The sequence below is a fragment of the Phalacrocorax carbo genome, chromosome 5, assembly GCF_963921805.1.
Source record: "Phalacrocorax carbo chromosome 5, bPhaCar2.1, whole genome shotgun sequence".
Classification (NCBI taxonomy): Eukaryota; Metazoa; Chordata; class Aves; order Suliformes; family Phalacrocoracidae; genus Phalacrocorax; species Phalacrocorax carbo.
In genome coordinates, this window is record NC_087517.1 from 69,168,888 (window position 1) to 69,192,210 (window position 23,323).

The following is a 23,323-nucleotide window of genomic DNA, read 5'->3' on the forward strand; positions in this document are numbered from 1 at the left end:
TCTAGGCTTCACTTTGGTTCTGTGCCAGCTGAAAACTGAAATATCATTGATCTGCATATTTTTAGTTTTTTAATGGAGTATTGTGAAAATAAACCATGAGAAGTTTTCTGTTTGAGCAGGGAAGATAACTGAAATTTCAGATCAAGGAGGGAAGCTCATGAATTAAGTTTTATGAAGACCACAGCCTGGCTACCACACTTCATAAAGATAAAATCTATTTTGGCTGGATAAATACAGAAAGCATTTGTTACTTTTACTTATGTCTTCTGCTTCTACAAATTGGCTAAGAATGACGAATTTTGTAAATCACCTAATGTGTATGTGTAAGATGTAAAATATGTGTAAATGAGTAAGTTTCTTAGTTAGCTATATTACAAATGGAAATCATTAAGAAAAAAATTTAAAAATACTGTTCATGTTCCTTCCTTTTCAAAGAAAGTAGGACCATACCTTTTTGGCTCAGTTGTTCTTACTAAGAGCATACCTATTATTAATTTTGTCACAGCAGGAGTGTAAATGTCTCAGCCATTTTTTTTTCCCCGAGTTGACTCTCTGTAATTTCTCAGTACTGCCAAGTGGGTTAAGGAGTTCGGTTTGTTTTGGTGTAAAACAGAATATTAGATTTAAGAAAATAGCAAATAATACAGATTTCTGGAGAAGGGAACATCATGCTATGTATAACGTTTCTGTCAAACTGGCTAAAGCATATATGCATATAAGCATATATGCATATAAGCATATATGCATATAAGCATATATGCATATAAGCATATATGCACATACTTTAGCATATTTATTTAGGAACCAGAGGCCCTAAAGACATACACAAGTCTTTTCAATATTTTGGCCAGTGAAAATCAAAATATGGCTTAACATTGTTGCAGGCATTCAGGGATGTCAGGGCAGTCCCATTCAGAGAAGCCGTGTCTCACTGAGGAATTAAAAATGTGAGGATTTTTTTACTGGAAGTATGTCTTTTGTTCTATTTGTGATGGTTTACTTTTGTGTTTTCTTTTTTTTTTAGGATGCAGTGTCAAAATACCAGGAAGTGACAAATAATCTGGAATTTGCTAAAGAACTGCAGAGGAGTTTTATGGCTCTGAGCCAAGACGTAAGTAAAGAGCAAGTGGTGCAATGTTGGGCTGTCAGCTGCAATACTGAACACTTAGGCTTTCAACTCTCTTTCACTAATACTAGATGCAGAAGTCGCCTCTATTTGCAGAGATGAAATGCTCAGCATTTCTTGTATGTTTGGCTGGGTTTTTTTACTCTGTGTACTAGCTGATGTCAGGTTTTCTGAAGGCTATTCCTAAAAGATCTTTCTGATTGACCACATAAATGTATGAGAACAAAAATAATGTCATTTTCTGATGAAATGTAGCTGTTGAAAACATTGTGATTGCAAAAGGCGCCTGTCATGCAACATTATAGACAGTCACTTACTGCCAAGAGTAACATTTTCCTAAAAGAACACAGATTTTGCAGGCCTGCTTCTCTCTGGCAAGTGGCTGAGAGTTTTAATTTCCCTGTATTACCGTAGGATGTTAAATCTCAGCAACGGAAAACATTGCGGTTCCTTCTTCAAGATTCTTGCGGTCTTGTTAATTAAAAACAGCCTGAAACTGCAGTGTGGGACAAGATTAATACTATTTTCGTAAAGGATAAGTTAACTGCATAATAGTAAAACCAGGTAATCTTTTGGGCTGGTGTTTTATCAAGGGTGTTAAATAACAGTGTAATCAAGAATAAGTTCTAAAGCTAATAGACAACTCTAGTTGTATGAACGGCTTTGCTTTATTTCTCTTGTGCCAAGAGCTGCAAACAAAAAGACACACTTCAGACCTCTGGTATCGTTGCAAGGAAGAATTAATTCTGGGGCCAGCTGAAAGTGTAACCCATTCTACAGGACTGGAAGATTCTAAATGCAATAAGAGAGTTAGCATAAATGAGTTATGGAAAGAGCAGCAGCATTGGTAGAATTCATTGTGTAGTCGATGTTAAGTGCAGCAGACTGGTCTAACGAGTGTATTTAGTTTGTGAACAGACTATGTGATAATTTGAAGGGCATCAGCATCCTCGCACTGTAAACTGCTTTCTATGTTTGGTGTGGTTTTAAATTTATAGGCCTCTAAGCCAAGCCTTTTCTTTGCTTTTCTTGCATCAGGGTTCCATATATGTTTATGGAATGTTGGTAATGAAGAACTTCCTTCTTCTGACAAGTTTGTCCTGAAATATTTCCCTGGTCAGCTGACCGCTAAAAGAAGCGAGGGAATCCAGGAGTAGTAAATTGGTGCTCTGCTTTCACATTCAGTTGCAATTTTTCCTGATTGGAGTTAGTTCTCTTAGAGTTGATTTTAGGATAAGTCTTTGATTTTAAAGAAGAAACATAGATGCTTCAGAGGGAGAAATTCACTGCCATAAGTTAGATGTGTGGTTTTTTTGTAGAACATAAAAGCTTTTTATAGTTACAAAGTGAGCAAGCTGAATTTTGGGTGCTGGATGGTTGGATTAAGGATAGGAATGGAAGAAACATCCTCTGAGTTCAGACTAGTGATGGATTTAGACCATAATATGACAGCAGTTGTTGAAGGTATGATGTAGAGCACAGGGCTGATTATTGTCTGTCATTCATTCCCTTACGGCATCTGTGGTCTTTAGGCTGAGAATGTTGGAGAACAGATGCGTTCCTGTTGCTTTTAGTATCTGTCTGTGGACCTCATGTCCAAGAATTTGTTCAAATCCTTTTTGAACTTGCTGATACTTTCTATCTCCCCAGCCTTTGGTGGCACAACATTCCATGAGTTACCTCCCATGGTGTGTACAAAAGCGTATTTCTGTTTATCTGTTTTAAGCTGATCTCCTAGGAGTTTCAACGAATGCCTCCTACTATCATGGGGCATGGTGAATAACTGCTTTGTTCACGTTATCTGCTGGCCTGTGTGGCCTTTATGAAAAATCTGGATCACCCTTACTCCCCAAATTGAAGAACCTGAGTCTTAGGCTCTGCTCATAAGGCAACTGCTCTGTCCCCTTAATCATTTGAGTTTGCTTTCTCAGTACCTTTTTCTAATAGCTGTAAGTCCTCCTTGAGTTATGGAAGCCAGAAATTGTAAATAGCCATAATGTTTATCTAAAAGATAGTTCATTTTGTACATTTTTGCCACTTTCATCTAGATCAAAATAACTTAGTGTTTACAGGATGTTTCATAATGGATAATAGTAAGTTGGGCTTGTTTGAAATAACATTAATGTCTGAAGCTTTAGATGTAACTGCAGAAGTACAGACTTCAGGTAAGAATATGATAAAGATCTGATATGATTCAAGGTTTTTGGCATTGATTTTGAAGTTTGTCCTAATTTGCAGGGTTTTGACTCTGCTTAAAAAATATTCCTCAAATTTCTCAGGTTATTTTGCTGTAATATTTATTGTAATATTGTAAAATCAGTTCAGCACCAACATCCATCTCTACTTACCAATAAAAGACATTGCAAATCTAATTTTTCCCCTATGTTCACTACAGAATCTAGGTTTAAGCTATTTAAAATCTCTTTTTCTTTTGAAACAGATCCAGAAAACAATAAAAAAGACAGCTCGCAGGGAGCAACTGATGCGAGAAGAAGCTGAGCAGAAGCGTTTAAAGACTGTACTAGAGCTACAGTTTATTTTGGACAAGTTGGGTGATGATGAAGTGCGCAATGACTTGAAACAAGGATCAAATGGAGTACCGGTACTGACAGAGGAGGAACTGACAATGCTGGATGAGTTTTACAAGCTAGTTTACCCCGAACGAGACATGAATGTGAGGTAGGCTTACAGTGAAGTGCTTTTCTTTATGATTTTCAGTCAGTTAATGACACATTTGTACTGTAGTAATTTGAACACTTGGTAAGAAATGAACTCTTGTTTTTTTAAGGTTGAATGAGCAGTATGAGCAAGCATCTGTTCACCTGTGGGACCTACTGGAAGGGAAGGAAAAAACAGTTTGTGGAACAACCTGTAAGTGTAGTCTCTGCATTAAGAGAGAGCACACTGAATTGGTGCTTGAACTAAAATACAGTGTCTGATATAAGAGAACTTTGGCCGCTAATTATCTTACTGAGTTTTTAGAGTAGCTGGTTTTTTTTCAGACCTTAGCTGGACTGTAACAGAATCACTTACTGAAGTGTGAACTTAGTGTGTGGTGTATTTTTTTTTTTACTGATGCAGCATTACTCGGTATTTAAGCTTAGTTCATTCCTGCTATTTCAGCAGTATTCTGCTGCTGGTGGTGCTTAGTAGCAATTCTTTTTTTTTCTGGAAATGTGTCTGTGAGCTTTGTCAATAGCATGAGCTAATATAGAAACTGGCATGGCCTTATTTAGTGTGATGTTCTGCTCCCCCTTGTCTCCTGCAAAAAGCATTCTAGTTTTGCCCTGTTTTGACTGATTTACTCTGTAAATCAGGGTGTGATCCTTTGTATGGACTGCTTCATTGCAGAAATGTACATTTTCACAAATGTGTAGCTTCTAACATCAGACCTTAAGAAAATGGCTCTGCTAGGCAGGCAGTTGGCTGTTCCTTGTACCATGGAGAATTTTTGAAGTCTGTTTATTGAAAATCAGTAGGAAAGTTTTAGGGAAGAGTATCCTTCTTTTCAGGTAAAATGGCTAACAATTTTCCCCCTTCTAAAAAAAATTTTCAATTACCCTTATTTTATTAGAGTAATATTGAGCTGTTGAAAGTGTTTTGTGTTATGTTCATAGAAAGTGGAATGATAGTGTTGCAGTTATCTAACCTGCTTTATTGAGGAGTGATACACAGGAGATTGTAAGGTATTATGGCCTTAATGGTGGTAATATTTTCCTTGTTTGTGGCAGAATAGGAAATTTCAAATTGTTTATATTGTTGAAATGAAATTTTGTGAGGAGATACCAGCCTAGCATTTTGTTTAATTAATATTTGTTCTGCAGAAATCAAATCTGAAATGTTAGATTGTGGTTGTGACGTTAGGTCTTTGAGAGAGCCCAAAGATATGTAGCACTTTTTTAAGAGGTGGAGGAGGGGAAGGTGTGGGGATAGTTTTCAGGAGAGAGCTGATGTACACTCATTGGAGATGTAGTCATTCTCTTAACTGGATGAAGTCGTGCTGGGTATTGTATCTGGATCTCAGGATCAGCCTTTAGCAATGTCATTGGCAGCCATTGCTGGTTTGCTTTGTCTTATAATGGGGTGAGTGATCATGTATTTCGGTGGTCTTCTCTGTATGTATTGATTCATACAGTGATTGTCACTTGCCAGATGTGCATTGTGAATCTTCCATTTTGAGCCTGTTTTGGTTTTAGTTGGCCAAGACAGTCAGTAATGCTGCCTTGCCAATGTGGCTGATCTATTTTGGGTTAAGACACCACAGCATTCAGCTGAGGCACTGAGTGCAAGCTTGTGCTTGTTTCACTTACAAAGGCTGTTCTGAGCCACTTCCCCTCAGGGGAAGAACCTTCATGAAGGTGGTACCTGTGGAAATTTGTACTGACAGTTGTTTTGTAAGAAATTGACTTACAGTAAGGTGTTCTTAATTAGAAAATGACAAATAAATTGGTCATGGTTGAAACTTCAGTGACTTCTAAAACTGAAAACTAAGCAACCAAGATTTTTGAAACAGCAGGAATAAAAGTATGGTAATTAAACTCATAAACTTTACCTCGCTTTGGAGTGTTTCACCAATCTTCTGAAGGGCATTAAATACTCTTAAGATTCTTCTTGGCCCTCAGATTTTTTCTGAATGCAACTTGAAGTATTTAATATGATGATGTAAGACAGAAGTAATTCTGTAACAGTAGTGTCTGTGGGGTAGCTTGGGGCAGCAACATCTTCCCAGCAAGAGGGTAATAAAATTTATGTGGGATCTTTGGGAAAGAAGGAAAGCATGATTAGGACTGAGTTACTGTTAATCTTCAAATTCTTCCATTTCCCTAGACAAAGCGCTAAAGGAGATCGTTGAACGTATTCTTCAAACTAGTTACTTTGATAGCACCCATAACCATCAGAATGGATTATGTGAGGAAGAAGAGGCAACACCTGCACCTGCAGTAGAAGACACTGTAGCAGAAGCTGGTAAGAATATGAAGATCCCTTGTGACTAGCGTATTCATTTGTGCTGTCTTGTCTCTTTGGATTCATCAGAATGATTAGATTGAAAATGTAGTTTTAAGCACAGAAAGCATGTGTCTCAGAACTCTTCAGGTGTACGCTGTTTTGAATAGAAGTGTCATGTCTTGATGATCAGGTATACATCTAGCCAGGCAACATATACAGGGGCAGTCAGCCATTCATTTAGCCCTGCTCTGAGCCATAAGAAAAGAAGAACAGAGCTGTGTTCCAGAAGAGTTGTGCAAGGCTGATTCTTGCCAGTTTCTTCGGAGGGACCGTAATCCTTTCTCATGATCACATCGTAAATGTCTTGGGTCATGTGCAAGGAAAGGCTTACTGTTCTAACTGTGGAGTGTCACTTAGTAGTACTTGTTTTTGAACACATAGTTCAGCATTTGTCTGTCCAATATGTCACTTGCTGAAAAAAGAACCCAGGCTAAAAATGAAGTTATTTAGGAGCAGGTTTATCCAAACAAATTGTTGCTGACATCTCTTTCCTGTTTTATTCTCCTGTAGAACTTCTTACTATGATTTATAAACAAAATTTTGTTTGTCTGTAGTGTTAAGAGGGTCAGAGATCAAAGTTCTGGTTGCCTGAAGCTTTTTGATTTTTCAGTGGTTCCCACCAGTTAAATTTTGTGTTAGAAGGGAAGAGTTCTTGAAGTATGCTGCATACTTAGGAAACTTGAGAGTATGGTACCAAACTTGAAAAAAGTTCATGACCATTTTTCTCTTTTTGAATATGTTGTGGAGGAAATGGAAATTTGGGGTAACTGAACATAACTCTTCATAGCAAGAATTTAGTGTGATTTTTTTCTCTTTAATTCAAAACTCTGAGAATCTGTTATTGTTTAATTCTCTGTTGATGTCCTGTTGTGTCTCAGAATGAAGAAAATAAAAATGAGTTCCCTCTTTATCTTATTTTGCAACAGTGGGTTTGTTTCTGAACCCAGCAGGTACTGAACTGTGCAAGTCAGCAATGTTGAGGATCTAATTTCAGATCTAATCAAAATCCCATCCCCTTGAAGATGTCTGACAAGACGCCTTCCTTACTGCATAGCAAGCTTATAATATTAGGTATTAATGTCACTCAGGAATAAATGTGTGCCCCTTCATTCTTACTACACAGAAGTACAGCTAGGTGTAAGTCTGTAACACTTATTTGAAATAGTTTTGATAAATGACTGCAAAAATGCATCATACTTCTTCAAAATTCCACTTGGCACGGGGGTGGTGTGTGTCATCTAACTTTGTATCTCCTAGGTCTAACATGGGTTTTGGTTTAGGTATCTTTTTTCACATAAATGGTATGTTTTTCTTACAGAACCTGATCCAGCGGAAGAATTTACTGAACCAACCGAAGTTGAATCAACTGAGGTATTATTCACTGGAAAGATTGTCATTTTGTATAGCTTTAATGCCACTTACTTTTACTTTCATACCCTTTCTTATTTTTATTTTAGTATGTAAACAGACAATTCATGGCAGAGGCTCAGTTCAGCAGTAGTGAGAAGGAACAGGTAGATGAGTGGACAGTTGAAACGGTTGAGGTAAGATCTTGTGTACTGCAGGTAAAATTGCAATCCCTGTTTCTGCTGACTCACAATTCATGATAGGTTTTAGTATTGCTCCCCTTCTCCCCTGATATATATAAAAATATATATTTAAGTAGGCTTGGACTCACTCATTCTTCAACTACCTATTTAGCTCAGGAGTACCTCAAGTAAAAACTACATGGTTTGGCTAAGTTTGTGGAGAACTTGCTTTTGTTTGTTAGTGGCTTGTTTGGGAAAATGGGACTTAAAAGATTTAGGCTTAAAAAGGCTTAAAAGATTTTTTTGAAGACTTTTTTTTTTTTTAAGAGAGCTTTGCTGGAAATGTAGTACTTAAGTTCATGTACACAGCTGCTGACGGCATGGCATAGTTGTGCGCCTCATTGAGCAAGCAGTTCCATGGAAAGGGAGCTGAAAACTAATATCTCAACTAATATCTACTCTGGATAGTGTATGCACATAATTTGCTGTTAAAATATGCTTGTATGTACAGCTCTGCTTTCAGCAACTATAGTTCTTCAAGTGTTTAACTTGTTACTACTTTGCAGTTGAGTGGTTGTTCACTTGTGATGTTGTGGTACGTTGCTATTGGGATCCATTCTCTGTTGAGTAATTCAGGCTCGAGACTTAACTATGTGGTCAAGTCCATTTTATTATACTGGAATTTGTGTTCTTCACACCCTGGAAAGGACAAGTCACATGGAGTCGTTCACATGTTTGGTATGTTGGAACTTGGGTTGTATCCCTCTGTTAGGAACAGCAGCATCTTTCACATGCTGGAGACTTAATTTTTGATTCAACTTAGCCTTCAGCAGAAAATTACAGATGGTCAATTTTTTGGACTCTCTTCCTTGGTGTCTTCAGGCTTTTTAAAGTGTAGGAGTGGAGTAAATGTTCATCATTTCTTCAAGTAGTGAAAAAGAGAGCAGCCATTTTGATCTGATTATCTAATCTGCCTGGTTTTACATTCAGACTGGCTGAGATTTCATATCATATGGTGTTGAAGACCACCAAGAGACTTAATAATACTTAGGTTGGGTATGAGGCTTCTCGAACTAACTAGACAACTTTGCCATGTATGTGGATGATTTTGGTAGTATCCTGTGATAGTATTCCATTCCCTTACTTAAAAACCCCTAAAATATCACTGCTGTTGAATGTGATTAAAGAAATCTCTTTAAAAGGCAAAGAAACCCTCCAAAACCACACATGAAAAACATGTTTTATTGGGGTATTCTTACAAGACACAGTATTTTAAAGTTAATGCTTGATTGGCTTCAGTCTATCTTGAATTACACCCAAATTACATCTGTGTTTCTAGCAAGCGTCCAGAGTAGCTTAGAGGTTCATTTCTCTGTAGTTCTTCATGTAAGTAGTGTGAATGAAGACAGGAGAGTATAGGAAATGTCTTTGTGATTGAAGCCTGTTGTGCTTCCCTCTGCTCTTAAACCATAGGACTGTGTAGTGCACAGTTGAAAACTCAGCTGCTTCCTTGTGGGAATAACAATATGCAGTAATTTTACTAGTATGGTAAAATAATCCAGGTTGTGGTTTTGTATCAGACTGCCTTCAGAAACTCCTAGCTTTTCAGACATCTTCACTAGTCAGCTAAACCTGGATTTTGTCAGCTTTGTTTTCACAGAACAATACAAAGAATGTACAATTCAGTTCTGCTTTCTGTCCCAATTTCTTGGACTGTGTACAAATGACCAGTTTAGTAGCATTGAAGACTGCTTCTTCATAATTAAGAACTTTATTTTCTCAGATTTAACACAGCAAGGGGAAATTGAGAATAGCTGTCTTTGAAATTACTCTTGCTCTTCTTGCTGGCTCCAAAATCCCATTCCTCATGAGAATGCAACTGAATTGTCCTTAGCGAAGATGATACGCATTTTGTAGAACCTTTGTGCTCTTCACCTCAAGGTAGCTGTGACGTTAGTATCTTAAGAGCTGTGAATGATAGCTGTGAATGGAAGGTGATAGTGTACGCAGAAGACTTCCGTCATTGTTTATGAAGAGGAAGGCTATCACAGATTCGTCTGTTTCAACAACCCTCTACCATGTAGATGTGATAAATTCAATATTTCTGTGGTATATGTTTTAGTTTGAGAAGTGACGGTGTCTCACAGTGACATTTCTATATGGGCCTTCCCTAAGCTTCAAACTGAAGAATTTGCTTGTGAATTCTCAAAGTGTTTTTGCATTTGGTTATATGATGTTTTCATTTTGGTGAAGAGGTCCTGTATTGGTAATGGTGGGGGTTGGTGGTGGTGGAGTTTTTTGTTTGATTTTAACTTTTTTAATCGCTTCCTTTGTAATAAGTACCTGAATCTGCTTGTATACAAGGCTCTCTGTGCCTTAGATTATGGAACTTGAGTTGGATGGATGCTTGTACGTTTTGCGTAGATTGGAAACTCTGTTCTCTGACCGTCAGAATACAAGTTCTCTCTGGTTGGTTTGTGGTCTCAGACTTCTGTTTTCACCTCTCCTTTGCCCCCTGGCCTTCTCTACCCTATAATTCTCTGATTGTGTCTGGGCAGCTCTGCCTACTGAGAAGGTCAAGGTGCAAGGTGTCGGGAGGCAGGGTGTCAGAGGGTGAGCGTGCAATTTGAGTCAAATACTGCTCTGGAGAGAGGTTCGGCTCTCCTAAAAGAAAAGTTTCACCTTGCTGCTGTGCCCGCAGGATGAATGGAGATGTATGGTTGAGTAATAATCTGATTTTTTTTTGAGTAATAATCTGCTTTTTTGACTAATGAATCTTATGTTTTAGTAGACTCGGTACCTTTTTCATGCAGCAGACTGTCAGAAAGCTGTTACCTTCAGAACTACAGCCTGTCCGTTGGCAACTTAATATGCAAAACTTGATATTTTTTTAATTGGTTCATTGTACTATGATTCTAATAGGTCAAAGTGCCTGGTAGTGATAATAAGACTTAAGGCAATAGACCCTGAAGAGTTCCTTTTGACATTAAAAAAGAGGTTTGAAAAAGACAATGTGAAATCTTAAACACCATCTGAGGTTAGTACTGTACTACTTGTGGAAAGGGGAAACATTTGATAAAATTTTGTCCCTGTTCTGTGGTCTTGATTCCATCAACTTCTTTTCTCTTAAAGACACTGACCTTGTTATGAATGACTTGGACTTTATAAGTTGAGTGGTAGTACTGAAATAATTAAGAACATTTTTGAAAATAATTATGTAGGAGGTGAGTAGCTGCTGGTTTTACCTCTCAAGTTTCACCTAGTCATCTGGCTTGCTTTTTTCTTTACTTTCATTTTAAAGCTTTATAATGTGAGAGAGGTCTATGGTCTATATGTGTGCTCTAAATAACATTTAAAAAAATTTTTTTTCCACTTACAGGGCTTAATTCTTAATTTGGAAACAGTCGTAATTTGAAGTTTGGGGACTGCGTAATGCAGCAGAGCAGTTGTGCTTGTTTTCCAGTGTGGACAGTCTTAGGGTGTACTTCCATGGGAATTGTCATGTTGCTTCCCTTTGGATGGCTAATAGTGGCGATCTGGATTTGGAGGGAATCTTGAAGAGAAATGTGGGTTGTGGTTGTTTTTTAGTTTTACTTAGAGTTGTTTTTAATGTGGCTTGGTTTTTTTTTTTCTAACTTCCTATTACAGATGGACAGGGGTTTGGTCAAGGAAAGTGTCCTTGAAGTTTGTGAGGCAATTGCACCTGCAGAATGTCACATAGAAATAATGTTTGTGAATCTGAGCAAGGGGTAGGCGTGCAAGAAGATGCTGTAGGTTTCTTTGAGAAGCGTAAACAAAATTTACAGGCTTTGAGGGTGGATGGAGGGAGCTGAAGTTTAAAGTTCAGACCTGTGATTATAGAACCGGTCTGAAAAAATAGGACTGCTTTGTCACTTGTCATGACTGCTGTACAAACATCTGTCTTCTGCAGTTCTAACAAGAAACCAGCTATTCTACATAAATATTTTGAACTTTCAGGTGCACATGTGGTGCTTTATATCCTCTGCAGCTGTAAGTTGAAGGCTTACCTGTTTGTGTGGAAGGTTCTTAATAATGAAAAGCTAATGGGAGTAGAGAAGCAATAGACAAGTTATTGACAATTATCTTCTTAAAGGACAGTTGTTGACTTGAATGCAAATTGAAAATGGGACTTCTGAGTTATGAGAGTTGCCTGAAGAGCAAAACTGGTTAGGAATGCAAAAGTGCTACTTTGTGCAGCTCAGCTGTCCTTGTAACTATCTTGTTTTCAAGCTATTTGATGATGGTTTTTCTTAGACGGTCACGCTCAGCTTTTGTGGTTGCTCTGCTGTCTTTGATAAGGTGGTATTTGAAAGCATGTTGCTGTTTGTCATACCTTTGTATGTGCGCCATAGTGGAATACGTCTAGTAAATCTGAGCTTTCTTGCCCGCTGTAAGTTGTGCTTCTGCTTCTGGTGTCTCTTCACGGTGCTGTCTTGCAATCCTGCCATCACGCAATGCTGCCTGCTGGTCTCCGAGACCATAAATCAGCGAGCTAGGATAACACTTGAGAATTTGGGTCTAGACGTGGCTATGAACATTTAAAATTTCTCAAGTCTTAAAGGCCAAAAAATTCTGCCTCTACTTATATTTACCAAAGAGGTATGAGAATTGTTCCATGTGAGCATATTTTTGAAACTTACTTTTCCCTGACTTTCTTCAAATTTCCAAATGTTGATAAATTGCTGTCTCAAATCCTGCTCTAAAAACAATCCCTGTAATACTGAACACATTTTTTGTTAGCACTGTTCTTAATGGGCAACAGAGTAGGTGGAAAGCAAATAGAGCACAGTCTCCAAACTCGTATCCTGTGAAGTGCTCAGATCAGTAGCTGGCCGCCAGTATTGGCCTTGACTGTAGGAGGATGTGGTATTTTTCTTCAAGAACACTAGTAATTACGACCATAGAGAATTAGGCAATAGCCGTACATTTCAAGAGCTACGGAGTCGCTTCTGTGCAGTGTTATCTTAAGCTGAAATCTCACTTGGTTGCTTGTTTCTTGTTAGGTTGTAAATTCACTGCAGCAACAGACACAAGCTACATCTCCTCCAGTTCCTGAACCTCACACGCTCACTACTGTGGCTCAAGCAGATCCTCTTGTTAGAAGACAGCGAGTACAGGACCTCATGGCACAGATGCAGGGTCCATATAACTTCATGCAGGTATGATGAACCCACCATGGTACTGTGAGGGTAGAAAAAAGGAACAAAACAGCATTTTCTGGCTGTTAGTCATGATTTAGAGAGTCTGATGTAGTTAATTTGAAAAACACAGTGGTCTTGCAAACTGTATAGTGCTGTATGGCAAGATCTCATCCAAAGCCCGCAAACGTGTATTGCCGTCAAAGTACAATTGGAATGTTATTTAGCTTTTCAGTCCTTGTTTTTACTAAATCTACAGAGAACACAGAAGGCTGTGCATCATGGGGTGTCAGTGTATTCTGCGTAAGCAAGACTAGCTCTAAAATATCCCTTCTATAAGCTAGTTCTAAATTTCATGTTATGAAAAACTTCTACACACATGAAGAGAATACTCTTCCAGTTGCTTCTTGAAGGCTCTCCTTTAGCCTCTAAAGTTAGAACAACTAGAAGTGCATTGGGAGATAATGGAGTACGTCAGAAAAAACCTCTCCTCCTCCTCCACAAAGGATAGAGTAAGACACCTTGGTAACAGAAGAGGTGTGCACTTCTTATATTCCTTTTCTTTCTTCCTACAAAGCGCTAATTTAGGACAAAGAATAGATCAACGCCTATTCTGGCTGGCTATTAAAATCTCCCTCCAGTAATCTTTCTGTGAGATAAGCTCTAATTTGTATACGTAAAGTGAGTTTTTATTGTGGTAAATAGATTTTGGAATCTTTGGTATCTTAATTGATTTAAAATGGGTGGTAAAACCAGCCATAAAGTACAGTAAATTGGATTTGATTTTATTATTTTAAATTTTTTCCCCCCAGGACTCTATGCTGGAGTTTGAGAACCAAACACTTGATCCTGCCATTGTATCTGCACAGCCCATGAATCCAGCACAGAACTTGGACATGCCACAAATGGTTTGCCCTCCAGGTTTGTAATGGTAAATCCTAAACATAAATATTGGGAAAGCCTGCAAATCATCTACTAGAAATGCTTCGGTTACTGCTACATAGGGAAGGGGTCATCAAAAGTAATAATACAGTACTGTTAAAGTGTGTTTTTTCTCAGAAATGTGGTGGTACTTTTGAAGCATGCTATTTGCAGACTTCCAATTCTCACTAGCCTCTAGATTTTGCTTGGAAGTGTGAAACATTTTAAGCTTTTTTTAAAATGGATAAACTGTAGTTTTGCTTAGCCTTTTGGAAATTGTTGGATTATTTTGGGCAACTGGAAAAAAACGTATTTTGCATGGAGATGGTAATTGGTGTTTTGAGTAGAGCTTTGCCATGCCAAAGGTGTAATCATCTTTACGATGGTGAGCTCTCAGATAACTGAATTGGATAAGATGGTAATGCTATTCTGTGGAAAGTTTGATTGTACTGTGTAATAAATGACATTATTTTACTTCAGTTCATGCCGAGTCAAGACTTGCCCAGCCTAATCAAGTTCCTGTACAACCAGAAGCTACACAGGTAACATGTTTAGTAAATTACATTTTGGATTTTAAATTTATTTTAGTCTTGATTTATGTTATAATAGGATTTTAATTCCTAACTAAATGAGAAACTCAAAGAAAACCAGCTTCCCAAAATGAAAACGTAAGCTTTATCTCCATTATCTATTTCAGCATTGTCACTTACAAGCATTACTAGGTACAGTTTTTATGCTGTGCAGACATTGCATATTTCCTGTAATGGGGTCTTTATCAGGCTTTACCCTGTTTGGAAAACTGTAAGGTTCAAGGTTCAAGTACGAGTTTATTGAGGAAACTGTATTTAGAGTTGAGAGACCTCTTAACCTGAGGGGCATGAGCACGGGAGCAGTTGCAGTTTGCACTGCCCGTTCTAATGGCCCGATGTGGACTTTGCAGCAGGTGCCTGTTCTTTTAATCTGTGCAGCTCACCTTGGTCTTCAAATTTGGTGTGTGGGCGTGATTTTTCATTTCACAAACTGACTTCCACGTGCCTGTGTGTTAGGCTGCCGTTGCTTGAAATCTGTATCCCGTGTGATGGTGAATTTTAAGTGCTGTTTTCATTGTTGAGAGGAAGGAGTTTGTTTGGAATGCCGCTCTGTGTAGTCCTGCTCTGATAAAGCAGTTTAACTTGATGTTTCTCCGTGCATTCTGTTCAAGAGGGACTAGTGATTTGACATGTCAGTCTTCGCCTAGTGGTGTTCTCTTTCACGTTAAGCCATGTGTAGTAATATTTTTAATTTCAATAGAAGCTACTTGTCTTTTGTTTGCTTATTTGTGACAGAAATGCCAAAACCAAAATAACTTGGTTAAAGGGCAGTCTGTGTCTGTTCAAGTGGGTGTCAAACCACAAGTAGGTGAAATAGATTAACTATATAGTTTGTGGTGGTGTTTTTGACTTGTTGTGTTAAGGATGAGTCCCAGTTGCTTGTTTGAATAATATTTTAATACTGGCATTGTGGAGGAGTCAGAACAAGTCTGAATGCTGTAGGTGTTTGAAAACAAAAAGAAAAACCTGGATAGGAAGTACAAATTGCTTGTTTCATGTTGTCCAGGTTGGGTCCCCAGGTTTTGTCACTCATTTGTATAGAAAGAGGAATGTGGGGTTTTCTGTTTCCTGTGTACGTACCTGCTGTAGTGCTAGTGAGTACTCTCAGCAGTTCTGTTGTTTTGCAGGCATTCAATAACCTTTTTGTTAGAGAGCCCTCTCTGCAGTAGCTTTTATTTTACTGTTAAATGATGTTTGTGACTTACTCCAATGAATTTTTTTCTTATTTTCCTTACCTCAACCAGTGCTGCTAATGATTCCCTTGGGGATCTTGCAAGCAGTAGCTAAACTCACCTCTTCCGTTCTTAATGTTCAGCAAAGTGATGTGAACACACCCATCGGTCGTTATCAGTTGCCTCTTGAAGTCCCTAATGGCCTTAAATGCAAAGTCCTCTGCTTTGTTGGCCAGAGTTTTCACTGTGCATTGTGGAGGGGAGCAAAGGCTGTAAAATGAGCAAATTGAGTCCCCTGGAAATGAGTATTTCTGTATGAGCTTGGAGCTCTCTCATTTAAACTTCTCTATATTTCTCTCTGTCTTTCCCCACCTTCGTTGTAATGGTAGTTGGGGTTGTGTAAGGAAATGACGAGGAGGATGTTCAGTAAAAGCAAATACATGTCCAGCTGATTCAGAAATACCCACAGAATACAACCTGGCGGGGGCTGGGTGGTGTGGCATGTTAGCGTTTATGTCAAGATGAGGTGGTTAAACCTCTACTTGTTAAAAAGTGCTTAATTTTTAATGGTGGTAAAGATTTGCCAGAATACGTACTTGTACTAGAGAGTACTATTCATTCCAGAGTTCTCTGATACTTTTTATAAAACTGTGTGTGAGCATCAGCTGACTTTTGGGGGCTTTGGGGTTTATTTTGTCAGGTTCCCTTGGTTTCTTCTACAAGTGAGGGTTATACAGCCTCCCAACCCATGTATCAGCCTTCTCACACAACAGAGCAACGGCCACAGAAAGAATCAATTGACCAGATTCAGGCAAGTCAGATTTCACAGGGGTGGGAAGGACTCTGCTTGCAGGTGTGATCAATGTTAGTCTATGTTTCTTTGTAAAGTTCTGTAATTTTTAGTTACCTATTGATAGGGCTGCTTCAGTTCCATCGAATTTCAGAATTCTGAGCCTGTCTGTGACCAGTAAGTCCTTCATAGTAGGACTTTTAACTTAATAGATTGTCTGTTTGGTTAGAAGTAACATGCCAGCATCAGCATGTGAGTGTCAAGTGTTGTTGGTTTAGGAAATGTGATTTATTTTTTTACATTGGGTAGCAGCTAGCCCTGAAACCTGTTCATTTCCCCCTGTAGTTCCTTCTAGTTGTGGTTCAAGTTAATGAGGGAGAAGACTGCTAGGTTTTTCCTCTCCTGTTATGGTTTGTGAATGAGGCTGTTCAGCTGAAGTAGAAAATACTCATTTGTTGAGGCGAACCTGAGGTGTTGTCACTTTTTCTTTTTTTTTTTTTTGAAAGTGAAGTTTAAAAGTTAAATTTTTGTATTATTCAAAAGCTGCTAAAATGTTGTTTGTTTTTAATTATTAGGCTTCAATGTCACTGAATGCAGACCAGACGCCATCATCATCATCGCTTCCCACTGCATCCCAGCCGCAGGTGTTCCAGGCTGGATCTAGCAAACCTTTGCATAGCAGCGGAATCAATGTTAATGCAGCTCCATTCCAATCCATGCAAACAGTAAGTAATACATTAATGTTGAATCCCTTTGTTTTGGTAGTCATTCCTTGTTTCGTTACACAAGCCCTGGAATCGGTCATGTAATTATATAAAATAGTTTTGGTTATTCGCATTCCTGATTTGCATACTTTTTTACATGATGCAATGAGGAATTGTAAAAAAAGAATTGGACCAGAGAGCTGTTTTTCTAACATAGGTATTCAACATGAATGCACCTGTTCCTCCTGTTAATGAGCCAGAAACCCTTAAGCAACAAAATCAGTACCAGGCCAGTTACAACCAGAGCTTCTCCAATCAGCCTCACCAAGTAGAACAATCAGATCTTCAGCAAGAACAACTCCAGACAGGTAAACTTATTTTAGCAAAAACTAGTCTTGCGAAGCTTCTCCTGAACAATACCTGGTTTTTATTACTCTGTCTCAGTTTGAATATCCAGCAGGGTATGAAATTCAGTATGTATATTTCCAGCTGTTACAAGAATTTTGCCCCTTGATTCAGTTTTCTGTGGGTTTAAAAAACATGAACAGGATTAAGGACTATTCTGAAGATGAAAGCTGTATAGTGGAGTACTTGCTCTGCTGCTGTTAAGGTTGGTTGATCCTTAAATTCGCATTGAAAAACCCCAGGTGGTACTATTTGAGATAACATTTTGAAAAGGAAATAGTAAGGTAGAATTGAGAGCAAATATGGACTGCTTCTCTTATGTAAGGTTTATAAAGATCTGGAACCTTTTGGTTCTAGGTGGCTTGAATACAGCAGGCAAAATCCTTTCAAAGTTAGCAACTTCAAAAAATAAATGGTAAAATAAAGTCTATGTACAAAGCTATTCTTCTCCCAGCACTTCTCACTTTCCACTGAGATAAAATTTGCAGATGCAAAGAGGGCTTTTGAGTGAAGGACACAGGACACAGGTGACAAGGCTGAAGTGTTAACAGCTACTGGAGGTGGAGTAAGGAAAAAGAGCCTGATCCTTTTTCTCTATAACTGATTATGATCTTGAATTTGGTCTTCCTAGCAAGCTGGGATACTGGGGCGGGTGGGTGAGAAGAGGGAGAATGAAGTTTTCATTGTCTCTGTTATTTGAGCTGTATATAGCATGAGGCAGAAAGACAAGCTGGGGAGTGCTGGTGTTTAGGGTGCGTCGTGCAATATTAAACACTTAATATTTAATGGCAAAGCAAATCTAGCTGTTGATACACAGAAAATGCAGTGGCATTAGAACAAAACCTGCACACTGATTAAAAGCTCAAAATCATGACCGCTTTGTGCATTCCATGAGAACTGATGGGAAGTTGAGGAGGAGGGAAGATCTGTGCAAAAGTTCCGTAGTGCTCTGTGGCTGAGTGAAGTAGACACAAAGTTTGTGCTCCCTGGTGGGTGATGGAGAAATCTTCCTTTCCTGCTGTTGCGGTTCAGCCCCAGTTGGCAACTAAACACCACGCAGCTGCTCGCTCAGAAGTGCAAAAGCCAAAAAAAAAAAAAAGAAAAAAAAACCACAAAACAAAAAAAACACAACCCCCCCCCACAAAACCCCCAAAAAACAACCCACAACAAAACACACACACACACCCCCTGCAAACTTGTGGGTTCAGGGAAGAACGGTTTAATAATTAAAATAATAATTATGATAATAATAACAATGATATAATAAAAAGGAAACCAAAACCACAAACGATAAACTGTTCACCACCCACGGACAGACACTGTTGGTCCCTGAGCCACGATTGCTGCCTGCCTCCCGCAGCCATCTCCTCACTGGGCATGACATTACATGATATGGAATATCCCTTTGGCCAGTTGGATCCACTCTCTTGGCTGTGCCCCCTCCCCTCCTAGCTCCTTGTGCCCCCGGCAGAGCCTGGGAAACTGGAAAAGTCCTTGACTAGTACAAGCACCGCCCAGCAACAACTAAAACATTGGTGTGTTATCAGCATTGTTTTCACACTAAGTCCAAAGCACAGCACTCTGCCAGCTGCAGTGAAGAAAATGAACTCTATCCCAGCTAAAACCATGACCGTACCCCACCCCTTATTCCACACCATTTACATCATGCTCAAGTCCTGTACCATCTAATATGACTTAACCCCAACACGCCTTCTCATCCTTTAATAGAATATACAGATTCCATTTATCATTCCCCACTCTATGGACCTACCCCTGTAAAATGTCTGGGAAGTGTCCATTGAGTTCATTTAGTCCATGACTTTGGGTTCCATCTATTGTACGATTCTTTCAGGGCTGGAGAGATGGTGTGTGTGGTGTTTGATTGTTGCGTGCTGAAGTCAGTCCTTGTTCCATCACCGCTGCACTTTCCTTGGTTCGATGAAAGTTCATTTTTTTTATTAATTTGGGAGATTCCCACCATGATACCATTGATATGGCATATAGCAACCATAGTAGTGATGACATACAACAGTACATAGCAATTAACAGCATACCATTGAGTTCATTGGCTGTTTTCACCGAAAACCAAATCCCCTTGAGGCACACACTGGACTCCTCCATCCTCCTGCATCACCCACCAAGTGCACCCAGGTCCTTGAGCAAAAGCCATCCCATGAATGGGTTTGCCTTTTTGCCTGAGGCAGGAAGAACCCAGACTGTCTTCCCCAGCATATTTTTCACGTGCGCTACATGGACTTTATCCCCTTCCACAGTACGTAAGGGTTCTGATTGGGCAGGAGCAGCACTATGCCAGGTACAGTGGAAAAAGTTAACTCTATCCCAGCTAAAACCATGATACCTGCTTACAAGAGGGGCGTTACCACTTAAATATTTTCTGTGAGATCGTGCTTAAGCATTTGGTATCAGGCTAAATTTTACAGCTATTTTGCTCTTAGATACAGAACCTGTAGCCCTTGGATTGCTGTTGTAATCCACTTCATTTCTGACAATTCCTTTGAAGACGATGCAGCATACCTTACTTCAAAGATGCAGATAGTCTCAAGCTATCCATCCTGCTCTTGCCTTTTGATTTACGTATCCTGTATGTGTAAGAAAGGATCCCCCAGCCTGTAGAGCCAAACGGCAGGTCTGTTAAAATGTTCCCGTCAGTCCCACCTTAGTTAGCACAGCTAATGCAAGCAGAGAGAATTTAGTGAGAGCAAAGATTTCCTAGTGGCTTTCTGCCAGTTCAGAGAGGAGGAGGTTACAGAAGAGGTTAGCTTACTCATATAGTTTTTTCCAGAGTGCGTATTGCTGATTTTTAAAGGGTTTGAAATAGCACGGGAAAATTGTACCTGCATTAGGAATACTCGTTGCTGAGCTTAGACTAGATACTTCTTGACACTGACTTAAATCAACTCTACTGTTTCTGGGTTGCTCTAATATTGTGGGATATCTGATTAGTAAACTTAAATCTGCAGATTACTTTTCTTTGAATGTGTGAGTACTTACTGAGTTGTTCAATGGTATTTTAAATCGTTGAATGTTGAGTTTGAAGAGAGTATATGTGGGAACCTAAACACAGACTTTTATACTTTGTTTTTTTCTCCCCACTTCCAATATAGTGGTTGGTACTTACCATGGTTCCCCGGACCAGACTCACCAAGTGGCGGGTAACCACCAGCAACCTCCCCAGCAGAATACTGGATTTCCACGTAACAGTCAGCCTTATTACAACAGTCGAGGAGTGTCTCGTGGTGGATCGCGTGGGGCTCGTGGCTTAATGAACGGTTACAGGGGACCGGCAAATGGATTTAGAGGTAAACGGCTTTATTAAACTCTCTCATTTGACTTTTACTTACTTCTTTCTAGTAAACTGTCAAGATACCAAGTGTTAAACTTACCTACTGTTGTTTTTGTACTGTACTGGTATCTCTGCAAGATATTTGAACTTGCAGTAAAAATTCTGTCTGCTTTAGCTAACTTAACTGAAATTTTAGGTGTTTGGTTAGGCTTCCTACTAGAAAGTAAACAAAGAAGCATTTTTTTCCTTTTCTGTGCTGAAAGCTTAGTGTTAGTTGCATTAGGCATCTACTGCAGGTATAAGCAAACAGGGAAACACCCAACAGAATTTCACAACCATCAAGTGAGGAATTCAGATGCCAATTGGTATTTCAAAAATGCTTTTCTGTTTCCAGTTACAGTAGCAGCAGTGTATTTTAGAGTTCCATGTTTCATCATATTGAGAATAAGCTGGATAATATAAAATAATAAAGTCCAAAAGTCCTTACTCTGAGAGAATTAATGGGATTGAAGGAATGATACTGTAGTTCTGGATAAATAACAGAACGTTGATTCCTGGAGATTGTTTTACATGGCTGTCAATGCTATGAAGATGTGTATGTTAGAGTTGGGGAGAGAGATGGTTTCTGTGTCAGGTGTTATGGGATTAGCCTAGTGGGTACAGTGCTGTGTTCTTTTCTCTTCCCCTCATTTGGATTGGAGGGTAGAGGAGAAACTGTATAATAAAAATAAAACTGATGTAGTAGGGAATGCAGTGGTCACTTCTTGTCTGCTTAAAATTGATCTGGATCTCAAGTGTTAGACCCTTGGGACTGGAGCCATCCTTGGACACAGTTCCCAGCACTCAGGAGAGTCTTGGCTCAGGAGCAGCCTCTTGCTTGAGTTGGCTGTTGTGTCCTGTGGGTCACAGCTGTTACATTTAGATCCTACTATTATGTTCAGCTATGTTATGTAAATCAAACCTCAAATTACTGGAGAAATGCATTGATTTGCTATATCCTCCCAGTTCTTACTAGGTCTTCATTCTTGTAATATTAGCCCTGATGTTGCAGATGTTTGCTTCGTTTGCAGGTAAACAGTATTTACTAAAGGGGACTTTTTCCTCAGGTTTAGGTAAAATGCTGTTACTGCTTTTCTTCTTATGGTAGCATAAAGTAATAGGCTGTCATTTCCAAGTGAAAGATTTGTCCCCTGTTCCTTAGGAGGATATGATGGCTACCGTCCGTCCTTTTCCAACACTCCAAACAGTGGTTACACGCAGCCCCAATTTAATGCTCCTCGGGATTATTCAAACTACCAGCGGGTAAGCTACTGTTTTGTTGTGACAGTCTAGAAGTAGAAGGAAAAAGTACCTGTCAATGAAAGCACTCAAACAAATCTAATAGTGAAAAATTCTCTGAGGAGATTTTTAATTGCTAATGAAGACAAAAGTTTCAGGAACTAACCAGATATTTAGAAACAGCAGAATATTAAAGGGCTGGTTGTAATTGGGAAACGTGTTCTCTTTGGCCGATTGATCTCTAAAGGAATTAGTCTAGTAACTAGAGCAAGGTCGAGTGAATTATAAAGAACTCTTTCTTAAATATAGTTATTTTCAAAGCTTTTTCAGAAAGAAACTTAAAGAAGAACTTAAATCCATTGAAATTAAATTCAAAACTTGTTTGGGTTTGCCTGCCTTCTGCAATGCTGATCTGTTACTCCGAAATTTGCATAGAATTTAATTGTTCTGAAGGAAGTATCCTCAGTTCGCTCAAAGCATAGACTGACTGGAAATGTCTACCTCTGCATATCCCCAAATAAGTATTCATAAGCAAATGAGATGACAGATTTTGATCTGCTGCTAAAATGTTGCTTCATTTGTTGACGGGTCATTCAGCAAATTAGTCTGTTTGACCTCTGTGTAGTTTGAAAAATTAGAATGCTAAATACATCTCTCTACCTTTCTTATTTATATTGAACAACGTACACTGTAACCAGAGAGAGAATTTGTCATTGTATGTTTTATTTTACGTGCTAGGTACTAGTAAGAGTAAGAATTTATTTTCTAAGATTAATTTAAACTAATAAAATGCTATATGTTGAAGTCACAGGTGTTTGTCATTGTATATTGTTTTAAAAGCTCCTTATTTTATTGGCAATTAATAGCTTCCTGAAGCATAACAAAATGCCCAGGTTTTATGTTGTAACTTTTCTCATTTCTTTGCTTCAGGATGGATATCAACAGAATTTCAAACGTGGCTCTGGACAAAGTGGACCTCGGGGAGCTCCTAGAGGTAATTCCTGAGTAGGGAATAATTGATTTGGGCTGAATGGAAATTTCTGGTCCAACTTCTGGATTTAAAAAGCAACCTCACTCCTTGTTCAGCAGGGCACAACTGAAGAGTAAGCTTACTTTCCTCGGACCTCATAGTTGACCCTGCTTTTGAACAAGGGGGTGGACTTGGAGGACCTCTTGAGGACCCTTCTGACTTGAATGATATATACTGTGATCCTTTGAACTCGTGGTGGAAGTTTAGTTGGTTGTTGAATGAGGAATTCTCTGGAAAAAAGATAAAACAACAATTGCTATGGGCACTTTAAATGTAGCAGTACTATTTAGTTGGCTTTTATTAATGAA

The 23,323-nt window shown here is 38.8% G+C and overlaps 1 protein-coding gene across 4 annotated transcripts in view; it reads left to right on the plus strand.

Moving 5' to 3' along the window:
- The window catches only part of CAPRIN1 (cell cycle associated protein 1), a 36,328-nt gene that overhangs the window by 10,534 nt on the left and 2,471 nt on the right, over positions 1–23,323 (plus strand). For 2 of the 4 annotated variants that reach the window (XM_064452918.1, XM_064452919.1), the window contains 15 exons: positions 1,025–1,111; positions 3,567–3,805; positions 3,915–3,997; positions 5,954–6,091; positions 7,452–7,504; positions 7,591–7,677; positions 12,687–12,842; positions 13,634–13,742; positions 14,223–14,284; positions 16,205–16,315; positions 16,870–17,019; positions 17,216–17,366; positions 20,529–20,723; positions 21,909–22,009; positions 22,916–22,979. In XM_064452918.1, coding sequence (XP_064308988.1) covers positions 1,025–1,111; positions 3,567–3,805; positions 3,915–3,997; positions 5,954–6,091; positions 7,452–7,504; positions 7,591–7,677; positions 12,687–12,842; positions 13,634–13,742; positions 14,223–14,284; positions 16,205–16,315; positions 16,870–17,019; positions 17,216–17,366; positions 20,529–20,723; positions 21,909–22,009; positions 22,916–22,979 — 1,786 coding nt within the window. The remainder of the gene's footprint in view (positions 1–1,024; positions 1,112–3,566; positions 3,806–3,914; positions 3,998–5,953; positions 6,092–7,451; positions 7,505–7,590; positions 7,678–12,686; positions 12,843–13,633; positions 13,743–14,222; positions 14,285–16,204; positions 16,316–16,869; positions 17,020–17,215; positions 17,367–20,528; positions 20,724–21,908; positions 22,010–22,915; positions 22,980–23,323) is intronic. The other 2 variants (XM_064452920.1, XM_064452922.1) reach the window with 2 other exon arrangements.